The sequence below is a fragment of the Rhopalosiphum padi genome, chromosome 4 (assembly GCF_020882245.1).
Source record: "Rhopalosiphum padi isolate XX-2018 chromosome 4, ASM2088224v1, whole genome shotgun sequence".
NCBI lineage: Eukaryota > Metazoa > Arthropoda > Insecta > Hemiptera > Aphididae > Rhopalosiphum > Rhopalosiphum padi.
Genome location: NC_083600.1, coordinates 23,298,905 through 23,322,775, shown reverse-complemented (window position 1 = coordinate 23,322,775; position 23,871 = coordinate 23,298,905). Strand labels below are relative to the sequence as shown.

The 23,871-nt window shown below is 26.4% G+C and overlaps 1 protein-coding gene across 1 annotated transcript; it reads left to right on the top strand.

Moving 5' to 3' along the window:
• The first annotated feature begins 45 nt into the window (after positions 1-45).
• Positions 46-20,976, top strand: LOC132929975 (BCL2/adenovirus E1B 19 kDa protein-interacting protein 3). The gene is made up of 6 exons (XM_060995632.1): positions 46-431; positions 17,600-17,777; positions 17,870-17,948; positions 18,696-18,775; positions 19,530-19,673; positions 19,746-20,976. The coding sequence occupies exons 1-6, from the start codon at positions 389-391 to the stop codon at positions 19,798-19,800; spliced, it is 579 nt and encodes a 192-aa protein (XP_060851615.1). The 5' UTR covers positions 46-388; the 3' UTR covers positions 19,801-20,976.
• Positions 20,977-23,871: the final 2,895 nt, after the last annotated feature.

The following is a 23,871-nucleotide window of genomic DNA, read 5'->3' as shown; positions in this document are numbered from 1 at the left end:
TGCGTGCCTACGCCGTGTTGCTGTGTTGGCGTCGTCGTTCTCGCTTATCCGAGTTATCCGTCTGTTCATTCCGCGTTTGTCCGCCGTTCTCTGCCGTACGCTGTTATTTTGCCGTTACTGATATCGCGCGTCCGTTCAAGTTTTCGGTGTTTGTTTTCGTTTGTTGCCTTGTTGGCCACGTAAAACCGACACGAACGATCGATCGTCATTCGTCACTTTCACTTTCTTTCTGCCTTACGTTTTTCACATTTTTCCCGACCGTCCGTCTCCGTTGCTGCTGCACAAAACCATCGGCTGAAAAATCGTCGACCCCGCGCGAACAGTCCGTCGCGTACTTGCGCCGTTTCCCGTTCGGCGTACAACAAAAAGATTATTTTCCATCGTCATTATGTCCACCACGCCAAAGTCTTTGCCCGAGGAATCGCTTGGCGGTAAATATAATGCCGTTATTTATATTTGTCTATCAACTATTTGTTTACGATAACATTGCCTATGGCGGAGAGTACAGTAATGATTAAGTTTATAATATTATACCTAACACATTGAAAAAAACACGGAAACTCTAAATCTGATAATTAATATTTTGACGGTACTGTAACCCGGAATTCTACTATTTAGACTGTGTTAAACAAAATTGTGATTATGCTGGGTGCTGTATGATATAGGTTGGACATTTTCTCTATAGTAGTAGGTATTGACCGATGTCTGAATAGTTGACATTTAATATCTTTTTAATAGCTTAATAACAATACCTATGTAAAATCAAATAGTTTATATAATTATTTCTTTTACTTTGAGAGAACATTTTACTCTGATTCTTGATATCAGCAATGGGTAGTTCACATATGTTTGATAGTACCGTTCTAATAGACCTTTGAATCTTCTCTTTGAATCCTGTTGATTAAACCAGTTTATGAATAGTTTTGAACTCTTAAACACAATGCATCGTAAAATATAGAATATAATAATTAGTAGGTATTTACTTTGCACGGTTAAACGGTGCAAGTGACTGGCATTTGTCAAAGTTTAGTTTAGGAACAATTTTTTATGGTAGGGTACGTTCTATAAATGCATTGGTATGTGATATGTTACCTTTTGTAGTGAAACATATTAGTCCTTAGAGTTAGAATCGACTGTGAGAAAACACATCAATGAGATGACAGCTGTTCTAAGCTGATGTTTAGTAATTTGATTACTATATTAATATTATAATACATTTTAATAAAATATGCCGAAAGAACTTATAATATTTAAATTATTGTCTTATAATAGTTTATTTACCTATTAATTATTGTAAAAATGTACATATATATTAAACTACTCTTATATTTTAGAAATATAAAAGTTTTAAATGTTTTGATTAGCTATTGTCTAGTTATTTAAGATTCAATATTTAATGATCTAGTAATAATACTATACCTACTATTAGGTATGTTAGACTAATTCCATTTTTTTTCTACAGTATGTTTGTAAATAATAAATATTTAGTAACTGTTAAAGTATTTGCGAGTAATATAATAATCAATAAATAAATAGTGAAAAACAAAAAAAATTAAAAAATTAAATTGCTCAGGTTGATTTAAATAGTTTTAGGGTAAAAATTTATAACTATTCTATTTTTTTATAGTTTTCAACTCATAATTTTAGTTATATTTCAACTATATTTTTTAATAATTTATCTCTTGTCTCTATTTTTAGTACTTGTATCATCAATTTATTCTCCCCAGAATTCTTATTATTACCATCAGCTATCATGAGCAAAATTCTCTAAGTTTTTATTTATTTAATAATGTATTGGAAAATATAGTAAGTCGTTAAGTAGGTACTATACAACCATTTGATAAATATTGCATATTAAAGAATTTGCCATTTTGCACTTTTGTTAGATAAGAAGTTGGTACAATTATAAATGCTGTTTAGTTAAAATATATTTTATCATTAACTTTTTTCTATTGGTATGATTACATTTAATACTTACTATAAGAAAGATTTGTTATTGATAATTCTCTAAATATTTCAGTATAAATTTAAAATTTAAATGTTTTAGGCTTAACTATGGTTAAACACGGTTAAACAATTAAGAAAAATTTCAATTTATTAGGAAAAAATATTCAGAGGTGAGATTGTAAATAAATGAAAATACATCAACCACAGTTATGTAACATTAACATTTATTATCTAATCTTGAAGTAAACTGTATAAGGAAAAAATTATGCTTATCAAAAAGGTATAATAAATAAATAATAAAAATTGGAAATCACTCAATAATAATATTATAACATGCATTATTGTTTATAGTAGGTGCATTGTTTTAAAATATAATGGGTACCTAAAGTATTCATTCATTGAATATCTATGTAAATTATGTCTTGTTTTTATATATTTTTAGGATTATTCAATTGAATATATGAAAGATTTTACCACATAATATGTTTTTGTGTAAGTAGGTAGGTAGGAAGGTAATACAAATAATTGATATAGTTGTTTATTGTACTTTTTCTTTTATAAAGTAAAAGAATAAATTGGATATGATTAAAAGACATCTTTAAATATGTTATTGTTCTCATTAATTGTAGAAGTAAATAACTTGATGAAAATTATAATTTGATTCTCCCTTTGCATACATAATAAACAATTGCTACAAATAAAAAATTGAAATTGAAAAATGCCAGACTCTTTTTTATTTAAAATAGTTATTAAGTTTATTATACTAATACAAATACTATAACAGTATAACATATGTTGATCATATTTTAAATCAAACATAATTGTTTTATATTAATGTTTGTGAATAAAAATTAAGAAGATATCTTTAAAAGTATTTATTACATTTTAATGTAATTTAAATAGCTCTATTAATTAAGAATTTTAAATATATTTATGTTTGGTGTTTTTAAATCAATGTATACATTTCCAATTATTGATTTTTGTTATTTTTTTTCAGTTTAATACTTTTATAGTTTCCTAGTTGAGAAAATTAAAAGAAATTCATAATATGTAAGTTCTTGTGTCCTAACTCCTAATATAATGACATAAAAACAAAAATACTAACATTCGTTATCCAACTTTTCCACCATTTTATCACAAATTGTATAGCTGTGTCAAATATCAATAGTATTATTTACAGAATTATTTATAATTAACTAGGATATTTTATAAATATAAGGCTTCTATTGTACTTATATTAATTATATATCTACATATAATAGTAAATAGTAATAATTATATAATATTATGTCATTTAATAAATCATCAATATTTGGTGTGATGGTAAAACGGCGTATATAGAAGTGTAGTATTCTGTCATTTGTGTTCTTAACTAACAAAACCCAATGAGTGACAAACTAACGATGTACTCACTAGTCTATCCATCATACTTGAACGATCGCCGACGACGTATAAACATTCTTAAACTATTACACCCCCCTCCCACCTACTACTATTTCAACCCACACACCGATGAAAGATGGTATTGCACGCAAATCATTCAAGTGTCACGCGATTATGTTAAAAAAATTTACTGTGTTGAAAATCGTCATAGAGTTTACCCGGAACTTTTTCAAATAAAAATATCATGTTCGATCGTCTAAAAGTTCGTTTCTACATTGAAATTAATATGATTTACACGCACTAATACGTTATTTCGTATTTCGTAATAACAGTTTCTTTCTCGGTTACGAGAGCGCACAAAAAGTATATCTTTTCAATTTTATTATTATTATTATTATTACACTTCTATACACGTGCGCATGTTGGCGTTGTCATTATTTATATATTATATATTATTTTATATACTTGCGGCGTATGCTTTGCACGCGTTCGACGCCAAGGTCAATTTTTAGATGCGTCAAGACCGGTCAAGACTTAACCCGACGTTGCCGCATCGCCTGCGAGCTGCGCACGTTCCAAAAAGAACAAAAGTTCGATCGTTCAGGTGGTTAACAACTCAACTTTTAATAAACACGAGATAAATATATATGCGCTGGCGCGCGTGTATATACGCGTGTACAGGTCGTCCCAAATTTTTCATTACAAAATCGCTCGAGATGACATGATATTAATAATATTTTATTATTATTATAGATTGCTAGTCAAATTCTGACGATCATGTATATTTTCGGTGAATATAAATATTATATGATATGTATTTAATATATATTCATTGTGTATATTAATATATTATTTAACATTTAAACTTCATATTTCACTAACGATATTGTTAACGTTGCGACCACCTGTCAACAAAAATCTAAAAGCCCCCCATGTCCCATATCGTAATAGTAGGAGGTACTACGTTGAAGACGTCAAGTCCGTAAAAACGTAAATACGTTGTTGTGGTTTTATAATATATGTATTATATTGTTATAAAAATATATTTTTGTACTACTCGTATAATGTGACGCACATTGAATACTACCTATATACATATGTAATGAGTTTACGAAACTAAATAAACAATGATTTAAAGTCAGGTACGTGCTGTAGACGAAAAATAAAAATTAAACTATGAATGCATTATGTACTCGGATAAATACGGATTAAGTGATAGCCAAGATTTTTAATTTCGTTTTTTTAAATTTTTTTATTTCGTTTTGAATGTCTATTATAATATAGAGTAGTAGGTATGCGTACACATCTTGATTACTACGTTTCATTTTTCGCTGCCAACCTCGCCTAGACACCTTTTAAATTAAAACTGACTAACCGCGTCTGATATAATGTGTTTGATAATATTATGTTAATACGTCAACCTATACGACCTTTTATCGATTCACGAGTAAAAACATTCTTTATACTTATCGGGATTTTTTTTCGACTCGATTTTATTATATTGTAGTGCGTTTAATGTTTTAATATTATTAGGCACTGTTCTATTGCGCGTACTTATTTTTTATTTTATGAATAGCACCAACTACATCTATTCTAATTGCTAATATAAATTATAATGTATCGTTTGATTTTATGATGTACAAACTATATTTTATTAAATTTTAGCATTGTTTTAAACCCTTTTTTGTTTCAATCGTAATTAATACATTATATACCTACGTGGTCACCTACTTGCGACTTTGTTTCTAATTATTTACGACTAGTATATTTTGTGGATTATGTGTAACGCGAATCAGTCAATTCAAACATATGCATTATAATTTCTTGTTTTAACTTCTTGTTTTGGTACCCGATGAGAGGGTTTGTGAATTTAATGCATTTTCATATCGATACTCCAGTCTGAATTCAAAATAAATGAGATTCAAGACATACTAGCTTAACTAGTCTAAATGACTAAATGTGCAATATTATTTTGATTATTTTCGTTCGTTTTTTTTATGTGCATATTAATGTATCTGTTTGTGACTGTTTTTTCGTATTTTTATTGTGTATTTTGAAAAAAAAAAGGATTTACCAATATACCTTAATGATATTTTAATAATGTTTAATTCTTAACAAAAATTTTATATAAATATCTTTCAAAACAATTGTTTTCTTTTAGCTTACCTAGGTACCAATTTATTTTTCCATAATGTAAACACTTGTTTATATACAATTTTGATATTTCATGAAATTGGCTTTATAGATGGTAATGAATTTATTTTATTTAATATTTAGTTAATATTTTGCTTAATTCTGTGTAAATAGCTCAGTCGATAAGTATAATAGTATACCTAACGCACCCACGAATTAAGATAATAGTATTATCTTATTATTTCATGATATCGCCTTATCGTAAGAATGGCATACGAACGCAACAGTGCCACACAATTATTTCGAAATTACAATATTATTTTTAAGTAAATAACGTATGTTTATGACGATGGGCATAATGCGCAAAGATAATATTATTGATATATAAACGGGCATATAAATAATGTAATATTACCTATATATTTGCAACTTTTTGACGAACAGCGTCAGTAAGAAACTAAGAAAGTAAATACCTAGGTACGTTTGTTTACTACTGTAATGGACACTAAACAAATCGGCATTAATCTAACCGAATCAAAAACAAATACGTACATCGGTTATTAGGTATTACTTGTTTTTATACCAAGCTCCTGTAGATGTACTTTATTTATTTAATAATGTGTACATAAATAATATAATATTACAAAATATAGGTACCTTTATTGGCTTTATTCACAATAAACAATATACATGCGCTATATTATGTTTAAATCTATTTTTAAATCTTTTTTTAATTTTGGGAGAATTCACTCAAAACATTATTATTTATTGTGCAATGACGTATACTTGTTCAAAATAATTGCAAGTAAACAAATACATCATATTGTTATGTTAGGTGTATACGTTTAAATATTATGATAAAATAAAAACAATATTTTTAAATCATCAAAATAATGCATGTAGTCGTGTGTATGTCATGACTTATGAATAATAATTATGATAATAAAGAATAATGATTATTTAATTATATCACAGTTGGTACGTTGTTATAGTTTTATATAAATTGTATCATAAAAAAAAACTTAAATGCATGTCATGTGTAATTAGATGTTAAATTAAATAACAACGAAATACGTGAATTTTTTTAATAGTTTTTATTTTTAAATTTTTAGTAATATCAATTCACATACACCATATTATATTAAACATATGCAAGTTAAATGGTTTTAATAATTTAATAAAACGTATTGACATATATTTGTATAATAGTTTAAGTTTATAACTTAGATGTCAATAGACTTCTAACGAAGACACGCGCAAGTTAATAATGCTAATTATAAATGAAAAAAATATTTTCTGTCAACAATGAATAATAATGTGAACTGGTATTTATTTAAAAATTATAAATTAAGTTGAGAACATTTTCTTTGTTTAGTGGGATCTTAAGAAAATTAGTTATCATGGTGAACTTATATTTATCAGGTTATCAACACTTGAATTAATTCCCCTACACAGATAAACATTTTGATTTCATATAAATATTTTAGAAAACTACAAAATTAAGACACTTTTAAAACTAACACAGTAATATTATTAATTTAGTACTATATTCAATATTGTCTATATTATTATTTATTATATATTATCTTAAAAGAATAAAACTCATTACACTCATATTTTAGTAATTAAGTAAGCTTAATTTTTTTAATCTGATGAAAATAATTAGATAAGTAAAAATAGATGTTTAAAACGAAATTATATTTGTAATTTATGAAAGTCTTAAAATTATCATACTACAGTTATTTTTATGTTTCTAGAACCTAACTATTTTTAAATGGTTATGTATTGTAAATATTATTTTGACTTAAACTCGTCAAATTAATTATTGTTTAACAACGTGAATTGGACTGTATGGCATCTTATACTCTATCACTGTAATCACTGTATTTACAGGATAAAAACTATTTTATTAATTTATGAGTGTAATAACTAATAATCATAGTGTTTTAAAAATTAATCTTGTTTTAAAATAAATAAAAAATGACACAATAATAAATACACAACGTATATTATTATAATATATTGTGTACTTTGGCAATCATAAAATTACTACCTATTTGTTTCTACAATTATTTATGCTTCAGAAGAATTTATAAAAAAACATTAACCTATTGACTTTTATATAACTTCAACCTAGTTTCCTGTTAATATACCTAGTTTGGTATTTTCTTTAAGACACTGGAAATGCTTTATTAATATTTCTTAGTGCCGAAGTGTATTTCAATATATAAAGCATTGTGATATTGGTACTTTATACAGAGATGATAATCATTAATTATGTAGGTATGTATCATGTTCAGTGTTTTTATCAGTTTCATATCATATTACCATAAATTTGTATAACTGGCCTAGATTTATGAAGAATACATCGATTTGCTGTTATATACTTAATTTAAATTTCTATTTTTTAAGATAACACCGATTTATTTGCGTGTTTCAAAATTATTTTATATTTATAGATCTTTTTTTGTATTTCAATTGTTATACGTAATCAAGTATATAAGAACTGTGGACAGTTTTAAATATATCCGTTTTAGTAGTTATTATTTAAATAGGTACTTGTACTTTTATATTTTTATACTTTATGAATTTAATATTCATAAATATTTAATCAAAAATAAGTAAATAACTGAAATATAGATTATTCATATCTTGTTGACCCGTTTTTAATCGCTTATTTATATGCTTAAACTGCAGTAAAGTGTTTACAATTATATTTTGTCTTGTACTAAGACATTTATTTATATTTTATAAAGGTGCTAGATTATAAGTACTATAACGTTTTCTAATATTTTTCATACAAAGTTGATCTTGTAAAGTATTAAATAAATTATTCATCGTTGCTACAGAATGTCACAATTTTTAGGTACATCTCACCTACTAAACCAGTTTCACCTACAATGTTTTTACAATTAAAATAAAAATGTATTTTATATTAAATAGATGCACCATAAACGATTTGAAGAATAACATGTTTAACACTAAACAGCAATATATTATGAAATATTAATATTTTACACAATATAAAAAATGTGCTACGCCTCTACAGTAAAAAGTTACCAAACGCATATTTCGAGTCAAAAATGTTGGTATAATGTGAGCTTTGTTCGTTCATCAATAGATAAAAGGCACAGTTGTCTAAAGACTAAAATGTATCATATATACAGACATACAGTGTTCTTGAACTGTTCTGGTAAACATTTGGTCTATTCTTTGTTCCGAATAAATAATGTAAGTATATGTACGATGTACAGTCTGGGATTTTAATCGTAAAGGATTTCAGTAGTATACTACCATCTGCAGTCGCCTGACCGCTGTATTCGATCGACCTTGCAAAAATAAAATATTAAATACCGTCCATTTGTCAGAAGTCGGAAAATTATTCCACAGTGACTTCACCCCTAGAGCGATTTTCGGGGACTGATGTTATCTGCAGTGCTACCGTATCGAGAAACTGTCCAAGAACAACTGTATTCTGGTAACCACAATACTGTGTTAGCATATTTTTTTTTGCTATCGTAATTTTGCAGAGCAAGAAGGTTTCTGTCGTGTATTAAGTTTTAACATTCAATAAGTCCTTGCATATATTAACAAGATTTTGCCTTAATCCACGTAGTTTCTCTGATTTATTATAAATTATAATATTTAACTAATGTGTTTCCAATGTTTCCATCAAACTATATTTCTGTCGTTAAAGACCTGGTACAAACACACACACACAACGATATTATTATACAATAAATAAATACATAATACCATAATGTTTGTCTTGTGAGATCGGTCACGTAGACATCGCCGCGCGCCGAGGCCACAATAATCGCTCTTCAGGTGAAAGCACCCTCTACGCGAATAACATAATACAACGCATAATATAATAATAATAATATATTCATCATTGCCATTCTATAGAAGCGTTTTAATTATGAAAATGTGATGTAAATGTGGTGGGACAGAATCAACTCGACACACTTATCCCCCGCGGACTTCATCCGATTATAATTTAATGTTAGCTAATTCGTTATGAATTTCGATTTGCAAAAACAAACATCACAGTCGTCATGTTTTTGTTATTATTTCCTTATATTTGTATTGTTAAATTATAATAATTTACAAAATATTCATAGCAGATTCGTTCGAGCAGTTTGGCCATTATTATTGATTTGCGTTTCTAGTATTATAGGTGAACAAATAAATATTCATGTATATCTATATGTATAATAATTATACATACGAATATTATACTATTGTTTTGTACATTTCGGTGTTGATGGCTTATAATTTGTAGTTGTGAGAATGTGAGTATATATATATATATATATATATATACTCACTCAATATATATATTATATATATTGTATTATATTACATTGGTGCCGAATTGTTAAAAACAATACCGCATCAGCGACTGGTATTGTTTTTTTAAATTTACTAATTGTAAAAAGAAACATAATTTTACGATTTTACAAATATACAAAAACGTGAATATAAGAAAAATAAGCCATTACTCTAAAAATAAATACTTAATATAGAATAAATTAATAATTTTTTGTATCATAAAATGTTTTTATTTAGGAAATTATAGTAATTAATACGATATAAATATTTATGCAATACACTTTTGAAACGCCCATGATTTATAAATGTTTTGGTTGAAAATTATAATTAAAAATACAGTGTTAAAAAAAAATTATCTATTTATAGGTACTCAATTTTTATATTAATTTATTTGAATAATAAAACTTATAACTTAACTTCGCATAACGAAATTCATTGATATCATGTTCACCGTGCGGAATGAGACATCAGGTGGTTTTTGGTGAATTTGAATATTTATCATTGTGTGTTTATTGAATACTTAATGAATATATCCCAAGGACACACTTTGTAATAATTAACCATTTACATAATAAATATTATTTATTTGAGTTCCGAGATAAGTATAGCGAATAATACTGTTGGGATTTACAATACATGCGTTTATTTATTTACAATGCAACCAAACAAGTTTTCGGGTATCTAGTTGTATTTTGTATGTACTGTTTACTGTTACATAATATAATAAATATTAATATTATTCATAGCTGTTTAGTGTTAATTTGTATAGTATAATTCATACGGTATACTTAAAATATAACTTATCGTTGCTTAAAAGCGTACGACTGCAATTTTAATTTAGATATTTTTATTCTTTTAGAGATACTAATAGAGTGTAGATATTGTTAATAGTATTATTTTTATATAAATAACAATAATTCTATATTCAATATTAAATATCATACTATAAATTAAAAAAAAAAGAAGAAAAGCGTGTTTGTTATAAATTGAACATAATATTTAAATATTACATATTATAAGAGTGAGGTATAAAATTAATAATAATTATTATAGTGTTGGTTAAAATGTATCGTTCGACTTCTTTCGAGTACTCAACATTTAATATACAATGCAAAAGCAGTAACTAATAAAGTAATAAGTATTCAATACGATAATTGCATAAATATGTTTTGATAAAAATGCGTCTCAATCTAATTGAATATTTACACTGTGAGTAATTCTTCATCTGTTATCAAGTATATAATATGTATTATATATATTTTTTAAATAGTATTTTATGCTTGCTTCAGTTGCTTCTTAAAAAAATTATCGTTCGTATCTCTTAGTGTGCTTTACTTGTCATTATGTCGAAGACCTTGTTGTGTTGTTGTTGTTGTTGTTGCTGCTGTTGTTCAGTTGTTGTCTTCAAACTATTGTGGTTTTTTTCTCTTTAAAACCTTGAATTTTCAACGATTATTATTGGTCAATGCACAGTGTATTGTGTTTTCATTTGTTCGCGCTTTACAAGTACGCGTGTTTATTAAATATGCATATAATATATCGCGCTATTAGACTTTCGATTGGAAAAATAAATAATTCTTCAGCATAGGCGTGTATTTCAAAATTCGGGAAACTGATGATATTATGCTATATAATAATATAAAATATCATTATAATGATGCAAATTTATGTTTAAGAGAGCGCATCCTTCAGAAAGGAGTTAGACGGAACACCTATAAGATGACTATTTATTATCCGCGTCATGAAATAGCGTTTATTTCGGTTCATATGAACCCGTGCGATTGTTTTTTAATAACGATGTGTTTGGCACGTGTGCGACTAAAAACGTTTCTAACTACCGATGCCAATTATACAGGGCGATTTGACTGAGTGTGCGCACCACACGTTTTCTTCTACTTTGTCCGCCGGTGTATATATAGTATTATGACGATTATTGTTCGGAAAAGAAAGGCTCTTTATTCTTTCAAATATTCGCAAAAACAAAAGAAAAAACATCGTTTTACTTCATCTTATAATACTTTACTGTTGTAGTTTATTTTTTATATAATTACGTGATGGAAGAAAATTTATGAGTTCTTATATATATTATGTATATAATAATTCTAAACTATCATTTATGAAATAGTGTTTTATAAAACGACGTGAAAATAATAATATATCAAATCAACGATAAGACTATATTATTACCTACATTATTTATTATTATATTACGATATAATATTATATCATAGCTAAGGTTGATATTATAATATAGGAAGTACAATAATTAATTTAATACTTTTTATATTATTTATATAACCTTGTTTAAATTACTCGTGTTAAAGAAGTAACCCCAGCAATTTTTAATTTTAGCAAAACATACTGCTGAAAAATAGTAATAATAGTAATAATATATAGTACAGGAGTATAACAAAAATTCATCGTGATTGCATCGATAATAATATGCAAGTATTCAGCTGTAGGCACATTGCCTGTCCCGCCCTGTATGTCGCTCTCGTGGCATTTTTTTATCTATAAGATAGGCAACAGGCCTAATGTACATTACTATAGCTATATTATAAATATCGAACGACTTTAATACTATATTTATATGATAAAGCAATGCAAAAGTGTGCACGCAACGAAATCGAATTGGCAACGTGGCTATAATCTACAGTGTAGCGTTAGTTTCAAACGGACGAACAAAAAAACAAAATTTGTGTGTGTGTAATTATATTTTGCACGTTTACGGTAGCTGTTTTCATAGATAAAATATACTTTCGCTTAGCCTATATAGGAACCAATTCTGCATGTGGTGTGTTCTGCAGATCATAATAATATTATAATATATATAATACCTAATAAGCTTGCGAGATTATACATTTTGTCGCGTACGCGATCGTAATACTTTTATTTTGTATATACAATTATTATGTATATCATTACACTAGATAAATTTGAATAGTTTTAGTTAGTATAGGCAGGGCTCCAAATTTAAATTAATTTTTGCGCGGGTGCTGTGCATATAGATAAATCTATGTTTTATTTCATGACTTTTTAGTTGTTATATATTTATAAATTATAATATACGTGTATGCTAAACTATATAATATATTAATATGTAACATATGAATTATTTATAAAAAAATAACATAATTAATATATTTAAAGAGAAATTGAAAGGCATGTACACGTTTAAAAAGGAAGTATCACGTGATTTGTTGAGTATACTTGGCAATGGATTCTAGCACCCTAGATAGTTACGCAGCCGCTCCTAAAAGTTGTATTGAAGAGTTAAATTGACTCTTAATTAATTACTAGTAAATAGTAGATTTAACTGTACATAACTTAATAATATGAGATATAGTTATAATTTTGCTGTTAAAAAAAATTTCATTTTAACTAAGTATGTATATGAATTTTTCAATTTGAACTAAATGTATCTATATAGTTGTCGTCTAAAATGTAATTATAATTTTTAATAAATATAATTTTAATAATTTCTGTTGTATAGTAAAAATAATTAACTATACTTCTATCCATTATATGAACAATTCAACTTCATTTAGTATTAAAAGTAAATATACAATAATAATAATAATATTGTATAACCCCTAAAAAATCCATGATATCCAAATATATTATATTATAATCACTAATTATCATTGAATTTTGACAAGACAGAAAATGTATATAAGTATATATATATATTATATAAACGAAAATTTCAGAAAGCGTGGGTAGGGTGATAAAAAGTATTAGGCGTGTCGGATTAAAAAGTTAGGCGAGCCCGGATACTGTCATATATTATTCGGTTGGCAGTCGTTTGCTGGTTTTCATATTAATATAATATTATGCATAATATATTATACTGTATGTACAAACCATCAAAGCGTCTGTTTTGCAGATAAAAAAAAATATATATACATCATCATAGCATGTGCGTATACTTTTTATTGTTTAGTGTAATACTACAGATTTACCACAATTACTGCAATATACAGGGTATCCTGCGTATAGTAAAGTTGACCAAATCTAATTTTAGTGTTATATAATACCGCGGTTGTATACGAAAATTCTTAAATCGATATCATAATTAGAATACTACGCTCGTATAAACTTCTATAGCCAAAGTTGTCTTGTAAACTATATTAAACTATTATAGTTAAATTCGATCTATCATCAGAGTTGGATTAAAATTGAAAACTGCAAATTTCGTGCTATATTTTTCCAAATCTAAAACTATATAATTTGGTATTGTTTTGAACAACGATATATGCGTTTAAAAATATCGTATATTATATATTAATTGCTAAAGTACTTGAAAAATGTTAACGAATCTTCGACTAATCTATTGGTTAACGTTTATGCAAACTATTTAACCGAACACATTGTACAATTGCAGATTGTATAAGTACTCACTTTATTTTCGGTGCTATCGTCTGATAACAAAACCAATATGTATAAATTTGATTTCGATGTTAACCGAATGAACGGGGCACGAAAAGAAACCTCATAATATGCAAATGTGTTTTTGTGTATATTAATTTAATAATCTAGTCAATATGGCAATATTGGTATAGTCTTTTGCAGTTGTTTTCGATTTTTATATTATTACGTTTACTACAATAAGTTTGCTGATCACATAATATTATTACATCTTTCGTTTTTGTTTATGTATTGGACGTGCAGCTGCTGGCCCGATCTTGTTTTTACGATACATAATATTACGAAAGTATAGATCGTTACGTTCAAGGATCGCGCGATAAATAGACTATGTGTTTACTTGTATCATCACTATCATCACTATATTTATAATACTCTAATATAATATTTTACCGTATCTTCGTGGCGAATGTCTACAAACTCAACGGTAATATGGTGCTTTTTTTACAATAATGTGTGAACGTATTTTAATTTTTGTCTGTTGTCACATTTTGGAGTAGAAAATATGATCCAACCTTCAACATGTATGAATGGTGATTTCTATGAAGAATCTCTATTATGTTGATATTTTGAAAATCAGTTAATTAAATCTTTTTAGTATTTTTCTTAATGACCTGAAAAACTAATCACCAACTACATTACAGACTTGAAATTTTCACCATATAATGAAGTTTTTAAACTATTTGGTGTATAGACATGAAATGTTCGTCTTTTTTTATTTTCATTTATCTGTTTAAATAAAGCTCAAAAATTGAATTCAAGATTTCTCAAAAGTTATATTTACAGCAAAAAATATCGAAATGTCACTCTTTATAAGCATTTAAAGTTTGAATTTTGTCAAGAATGAATATTTAAACGAAAATAACGATTATTGTTTCTGAATCGCTATTAGTTATTTTTTTAAACAAAATATATATATATATATATTAATCGGTATTTTGATATTTTTATGTTTTGAGTATAAATGTATATTTTTATACATAATAAAAAAATGTTTGGTAAAAATTCATTCTACTTCTCAAATCAAGAAAATAATACTATCTAACCTAAGAGTTATTATTTTTTTATTAACTATCGTACTACAACGTAATATTTTTACTAGTCTCACCCCTTTGCTTTCTAGTTTTTTTATAAAGTCGTAAACAGCCTGTTTTTCGGTGTTGTTGTTATTAACCGTCACTACAACATACACGCTTGATATAGCAGGTATATACAAATTATACATATACCGGTATATACCGTGGCAGTTGACCTCTGGCTGCGTGCATATACGCGCGCAACGCAATATTTGTTGTCGACGACGATGCCAAATAGTGGTCCGTTTAAGAACCGTATATTATATTACGTGTTTAATATATACAGCGTGTAACTATTGTAAATACATATCGTGTAACAAGTAACTTGCGCCTCGGAACGTTCTTATTCTTCATATCACGACGGTTTGTCTCGTGATAGGAGACGTTAACGCCCTGTGGATTTTGCTAAATTCGATACAGCCGTCGTTCCGCCCTGTTCGTCATACTCATATTATACGCTTACAACAATGACGATGACACTTGTTATGTGGTATGACGATCATCACGATATGATATATAGTTATAAGTATATATATTATGAAATTATGTTATATATGTCACATGTGTGGCTGGCTGTTATGATTGTATGCGATGGTTAGGTCATTACGTGTTGGTTTTGCTGTTTATTTTTTACGCTCCAATTGATTTCTATTTTTTTTTCGTCGTGAACATTTTGTTGTTGTTGTTGTGAGGCAAGGACAAGTTCGTATAAAATTGTTTTGTTTTTTCCTGAGTCTGTTATTTGTAGGTTTTTTATTTTGCGTTAATGTGTATTATACATATTTTATATTATATATAGTATGTACTGCTATCATATTTAGTTATAGGATAATTTTTAAATAAAGAGTTGAAACGATTTTTTTTATCCCCCCCTGAATATTTATCAAAATGCTCTATAATATACCTTTTTATTATTCGTTAATAAATTGTTGCCCTTGCCTACATGTTTATTTAAATGATTTAAATGTTATAGACTATGACGTACAATCATTTGACGTCAAAATAAATTTATTTCAAGTAATTATCACCGTTTTTAATTTCACACAACCTAACTTGGAGTAATATAATTTGCATGATTACAATATTTTTATGATACTGAAATTATATATTTACTATTCAATAGATCTGCAAGACAATATTCACAAGATTTTATAAATTAAATTGTGTGTATGTTTTGAAAAACAAATGTATTTTTTATAATACTATTTAGCCAAATTGTTAGCTTAAAAATAGTATTCTGTTATACAATTTCCTAAGATAAATTTTTTTTTTTGAAGTTATAATATACAAGATACTCTTCAAAAATAATAACCACTGTAATAATTTAGGGTGCTTATCGGTTATCGCGACTACCTTTCTTTACGCGATAACCTAATAGCCAATTTAGAATAATTATAATAATAACAACCGAACAATAAGATAAATATAATAAACACAATTAAAAAATAAATACGATAAAGGTGGATATTAATGTGGGCATGTAATGTTATATTTTTATTCGCTGTCGTTGCCGCTTGTACGTAGGTATGGTAGTTGTAGGTGCGTTGCGTTTGCAATAACTATATATATATATTATTTTGCATTTCTTCCAATCTACTGGAGTTATCGTGTTACTCTGGGACGGGCCATATACGGCAGTCGGTCACCAAACACAAGATAAACATATTTCGTTAAGATTATTTTATATACATACTCTGATACTCATATAATATATCCCATTACACAGTTTTACCACGACACCAGTGTATAGTCTTACGCTCTTACAGATGACGACATAATATCAAACCAGGTAATGATATACCTACGATGTCGTATCTATATAAAATTACATTGCCATACAAGGTGGTTCTTTCACCCCTGTTTACATGATTTGAAGTAATTACTATACTAATTTTTACTTTAAAATAATTTTATTATTCAAAAATTCTAAAATACATTTAAAGTTTTATGAAAAATTATTGGCATCCTACGGTGCAAAAGGAAGTCACATATTATGTTTGTATGTGTTCTTTTTACCCAAGTTATAAGAAAACAAACGTTTATCCATGGTAAATTATATAGGAATTTCATTTTTCGATAATCGTGTAATGAATGATTTTATTGTATTGAGTTTAATTTTTATCTGAATTTAGTGGAGATAATGGATATACCAAAACTTCTTATTGTTAAATGTATGAAATTTTAAAAGGTTTTTACTATTGACTCTTGTATCATAGTATACATTATGAATTTGATCTCGATTATGATTAAGAATTCCAAAAATAATTTATAGGTAACTAATGAATTTGTTATATTTTTAGAATCTTGGGTTGATATCACTAGCTGCGCATCACCGATATCTTTCCAGAGCGCCGACCGTGTCACTCCAGTGCCGTTCATATCGTCCGGCGAAGAATACCTGAGATTGCTGAAAGAGGCTCAAAGAGAGAGCAACTCTTCGTCTAGAGTCTTATCCAAAGAATCGTCCATAAAGGGCAGGTAATAATAGCAGCTCGTAATATATGTATAAACTTATTTCAGTAGATTATTTATCCTTTAACTCTAACCAATCGTTTCGTTCTTATTTTCAGTCCAAAATCACCACCAAACAGTCCAAACAACGAATTGGAAGACGATCTCAGGGGAGTGTACATAAATTATTCAAACAAAGTAAGTATTGTCAAAAAAACTTATAAAATACTTAAAAATTAAATCAATATCACATTAACTTATTTTCCCTATAAGTAGTCGTTTACCTAATTCGGTCCTAATTATTAATATTAAGTAACTGTCCTTTTTTGTGTATGTACAAAAAGAAATAATAATTTTCCGAATTTGCTTATAAAATATGAATTGTAGTTATAATAATATGGAAATACACTGTGACTAAAAGTTAAATATAATAAGAACTGTTAAAAAACTGCATTATTCACTCTTGTTATAAATTTTAGTGGAAGAAAAAAACATGTTAAAAAAATAATTATTTTAAATTGTTTTGTTTATTTGTAATGCTAAATTATTTACTTTTAGATTTAAATAATGTGTGTTAATTAAATAATCTATAATTACTGCTGATTCAGATGATATAAAAAAAACCTATTTTTTTTTTATAAGTTGCCATGTATGACAAACACATAACGTTTTAAGTGGTTTGAGAATATAACTTTCAGTTTATGATCATTTGAAATCTATTTCATAAGTCAATAGGTTATCTACATTCTTTTAGATGGATATTAATTGTTTAAGTTTATAGATATTAACCCTAAATGGTACCTCTATCAATGATTAACTTGAACATATTGTATAAACTGCACCGTAAAACAATAACTAAAGAAAAAAATCTAAATGGTTTTAGTTTTAATCAAATATTGTAATTGGTTATAAAATGTATAATAATCTTTGTAATTTCTTTAACAGGGTGGAGAATTGTACAACTTGGATAAGAGTACTGATTGGATATGGGATTGGAGTAGCCGACCAGACCAGGCACCTCCCAAGTAATTATATATAATAAATATATATTAAATATAGGTTAAAAAATATAGCATTTTAATAATTTTTTGTAATTATTTAAAGTGTATTTGTGGCAATGTATATTTTGTTTAAGTGGGAGAAGTAGGAGTTTTATTTTGCTCATTGCTAGGTTAGACTAGTTAGAGAAATAATAAATACAACTAAATAGTTTAAAATATTAAGTATTTATTTTGTATGCTAAAATTTTAAATTTGATCAAAGTAATCTAAGTATTTATAATATTATATGTTTATATAACCAGTTGTTTCAATGTGAGATCTAAAAATAAAATTACAATGTATGAATTACACATTTATTGATTTTTTTTTTTAATTTTTGCTTTAACTATTAGTTATTATTAATACAATTAAAGATTATTAATTTTTAATAACAGACATTAATAGACAAACATTGGTTAATTTGTGTTTCTATGTATCAATTGATACATAGATAGATTATCAATTAATATTTTAAAAGTATTAGCCATTTTAATAGACAAGTGATTTTCTTACCAGCTTGCAGGCATTGTGAAAACTATTGTATATAATAAATATAAGTAAATCATTATGTCTTGTAAATTATATATTTTACCAAATAAGTTTGATAGATTATATATTGATGTATTCGATCACTACTATTTTTAATATAACTCTGCATCCAATTATCATTTAAGAATTGTACTTTTTATTTATGGTTAAAATTATCTTATTTTAATAACTGTTTATTGTCCTTTTATAGAAACTGGAAATTCATTCATCCCAAGAAGAAGACATACAGTATGCGCAATGCCAAGGTTGGCAAAGATGGTCTCTTTTCCAAAGAAGTTTTGTACACTTTGTTCCTGACCAATATTTTATCCATACTGCTGGGAGCTGGTGTTGGGTATGGAACTATATTATAATATTGTTATTATTTTACAATAACTTTAAATTTATACAATTTTGTTTTATTTAGTGCCTGGCTTTGTAAACGAGGCGGTATTATGATGTCTAGAGTGACTTTGGAATAAACTGTCTGTGGAACGTAACATATGCACATACACATGCACAAAAAAAAAACAAGAATAAATGTTGTCAATTCGTTGTCTTTTTAAGTCTGAAATTCAAAAATGCATGTTCATTATTTTCAAAAACAACCCTCAAAATATTCCTTTTTGTAATATTATATTTATGATAATATAGCTTAAGTTTTTATTAACTTTAAGATGATAATTATTAATTTGACACATTAGATTAAATATGTCTAATATTTATTATTATAATATTCAATTTAATCAACAAAAACTTTGCAGATAAATTTTGTTTGGTACTCTTGATTACATTGATCCTTTTTAATTTAAGAATTTTTCTTATTATAAATAAAAACTTGGCAAGTTCTAGTATCTCTGATTATGTTAAAAATTGTGCATGTATGTACTCAAAAATAATGTATATCATTATTGTTATTAAATATAATAATACAATGACAATAACAATAATTAAATCAACTTTATTCGTATATAAAAGTTATTGAACTAAAATATACGTTTTTCTTATTAAACTAAATTTATTTTTTAAATTATCAGTCAAACCAGTAAGCTTTAAACTCTTTAAAAGAAAATAAGGACGGTACCAACATTTTTTAATTAAATTAAACAAAAGGTATAAATACAAACTTTTACTGACTATGTGAGAATATAATTTTAGTACCGTTGTGATAAGTCTGTTCAATATATTTTTATTGTTTATTATTTTTTTTTATATATATATATTTATATTATATATAATATATTATCTTCTTTATGATATTTTGTGTATTTTAAACGTACGTTTACACAGTTTTGTTTGTATGTTTTATAATAAGTTAGATTTTTTTACTTTTACATAAGTCAGTACACTTCATAGTCGGCCAATGTGTCACTTTGTAAGGTAACCTCATGTTAAATGAGGACCTGGCTCGTCCTTTGTTACCCAAATGATAAGCTGATTTTGTGGTTATTAAATAATTTTTTTTTTATTATTAGTTAGTCTAATATAATATTAAGTTGATATAGATTGAAAACTTAAATTAAAACAAACAAAAAAAATTAATATTGTGTAATGTATTAATCTGTACCTATCACATATTTTTAAGAATATATATACATTACATATATTATATATTATATATTGTATGCTTTTTTTTCCAATAAATATGAAAATATTTATTTTTTGTTTTTTTTCTTATTTTATTTTAAAGACAATTTTTTTGTCATATTACATAATATTATGTATTTATATATTTAATATTTTAACATTTTATTACCATTTGTCTTAGAAATGAAAGAAATTCTGAAAGGTAGAAAAATTATCATTTAAATAAGTGATTATTGAATAGAAATTGTGAAAATTGGATAGGTTCAATTGAAAATAATATAATTTCTTTGAAAAAATGCTCACTTTTTAAATGTTATTTGAAGATTGTTCTGTTTTAATATGAATATGCAGTGGTGTTACTTGTTAAGCGTTTGAGTACATTTTATTAGTCATATACAATTTTGAATATTGATAAATTTTATTTTTTTTCATCATAAAATATTCTTAATATTTTATTTAAAATAAATTCTGTTATATATTTTAAATGTTTTGATATCATTATTTATAAAGAATTACAAGTTCTTATTGTATAGTTTTGTACTCAATTATTTGTCAAAAGCATTAGTGTGAATACAGGAGGAGCCGGCGGTTATGGCTTCAGCTTTCTCTATTAACAACTGCTCGTCCTCCCCTATTAACTCAATATGAATATTATCATAGTTATGAATTATTACAATCAGGCTAACAAAAATATAAGCCATCTAAGCTAATCTCATATATGTCATTGATGGATATAGGACTTTTAGTCGCTGAAGTGTTGCTATTGCTGTAATAACAATAACATTAATTGGGTTTTCATTGTTTTCAATAATAGAACTCAATAAACTTAATTAGGTATACTGAATTTCTACTGGGAATCATGATTCACATTATAAGCGATGGCCTATTATACACTTTACTGATCGTACTATACAGAAATATACAGAATAAATAAACTATTGATGATGATAAATAAATTATAACACTCCTGATTGTTTCTAGTTTATTAAAGTATATACTTAGTGCACAGTATAGTTGAAATTAACATACTAATAACAATAATTTTGATTGATAAATCAACTTTTACCTACATAAATGACTTATCAAATTTTCAATATATCACATTCTAGATAATTTGTCATATACGATAGTGTATAGATAGAATACTAATCTATCAAACAAAATGACTTACCTATGCAAGTGTTTGGTGTGTCATACTGTCATGTACTACCTTCGGATAAAATCTAGTCACAGTTATAATTTATTAACAAACTAATTATTTTACTGATTACAGGACAAAAATCTTATAATGTATACCAACGACAATTCAACTAGGTAGTCATTAGTCAAAATTTTACCTATAATGTTAGACTATTAGAGAACATCATCATATATTTTTTTTAATTATCTCAATGTATAATAAACAAATCACAAATATTTTAATAATTGATACACGTACTACAATCGATAATATATCCACAAAAATAATAGTATATTTTATGGAAGAAATAGTTCTTTCATTAAGAGAAAATATTTTTTATTTTTTTTCACTCAAAATAGTTTTCTTCTCTGTACACAAGTAGTGTATGTATAGTATAATAGTATAATACTATAATATATTATAGAATACTAGTTAGATAAACCGCGGCGTGTTATATAGGCAATTTAGTTACACAACTGTCGCAAGGTACGCAGTCTTTTATTACAATGTAATATTGTAATAAATACATAAGTTAGTTTTTTAGAAAACTTATTCATTAGTATTTACATGTTCCTCGATAGAAGAAATGTAAAAATAACTACTAAATTCATGATCACAGATGTCACTACGTCAGCGTGTGTCACTTTTACTTTTTGTTTTGTATGTTGTCAAATTGTCAATTTTCATTTTTCTGTTAACTGACGTAATATCACAGGGTTTTGCATAGTAGGTATTTGAATTTGTACTTGAAAAAATTGTTTATTTGGTATTTATAGATATTTGAAATCTCCGTTTAATAAATAATTCCCCGTAAATTGTCATGTAAGTTTAATTGAAATTCTTTTCAATTCAATGTAAATCCTTCCACAATCGTTATAAATAAGTATGTTGTATGTACCTAGTAAGTTTTGACAAAATTTGTCAATACCTCAGAAATTTTCAATCTATTTCATAATGAAATATTTAAAGACGTATATTTTACATCTAATGTACAGTAGAAGAAAGAAGCGTGGATTGTAGAATTTAATAAATCTGTCCGATTTTTAGCAGATACATATGGATTTTAAGATTTTTCAATAATGAATAAACAACAAAAGTTTTAGTATTCACTACAGATTGGTTGGATATTATTAATAACAAGTTTTAAAAAGTTTAACAAACCATTAACAATTAAAATTTAATATTTAAAATATACAAGAGTTGAATACACATTTTACATGCATACAGACGTGACGCAAAATCTACTATTTTGATCGAAATTAGTAACTTTTGTTTTTAAATTATTGTCTTTTTTTATTTTGACGTCTAAAACTCCCACCTAAATTTAATTTGCTAACAATAAACTTCCTTAAAATTGAAAATTGGATCGTTTTTTATGCTATAAAAATTTAAAAAGTGTCTTTATTCAGACTCACAAGTCATAAAATCGACATTTTAAAATTCAGTACATTCGTCGCTCTGCTCAGAATCTAAGAAATTGAATTTTTTTAAAGTGTTTAACGTTAAAATATCATCAAACATGACTTAAACGGCAATATAGATATCGTACTAATCACAAACAAAAAATGTATAAACATGTTATATATACCTACGTTCATCGATTGGCTTATAAATCAAACAATCTTGATTAGTGTTTTAATACATAAATACCAGCAACATAAAAATATGTCGTTGAACAGTCATAAAAAATCAATTGAATGGCAATATGAACTGATTATTATTAGTAAATATATAATCGCAATCATACGCGTTTGTAGCATGTAATACACAGACCGACAGAAAGGCG

Bases quoted from the DNA above. Each gene is read 5' to 3' on its own strand.
- LOC132929975 (XM_060995632.1), top strand. From the start codon at position 389: ATGTCCACCACGCCAAAGTCTTTGCCCGAGGAATCGCTTGGCG. The intron at 17,778-17,869 runs GTAATAATAGCA...TCTTATTTTCAG, and splicing joins GAATCGTCCATAAAGGGCAG to TCCAAAATCACCACCAAACA. The intron at 17,949-18,695 runs GTAAGTATTGTC...TTTCTTTAACAG, and splicing joins ACATAAATTATTCAAACAAA to GGTGGAGAATTGTACAACTT.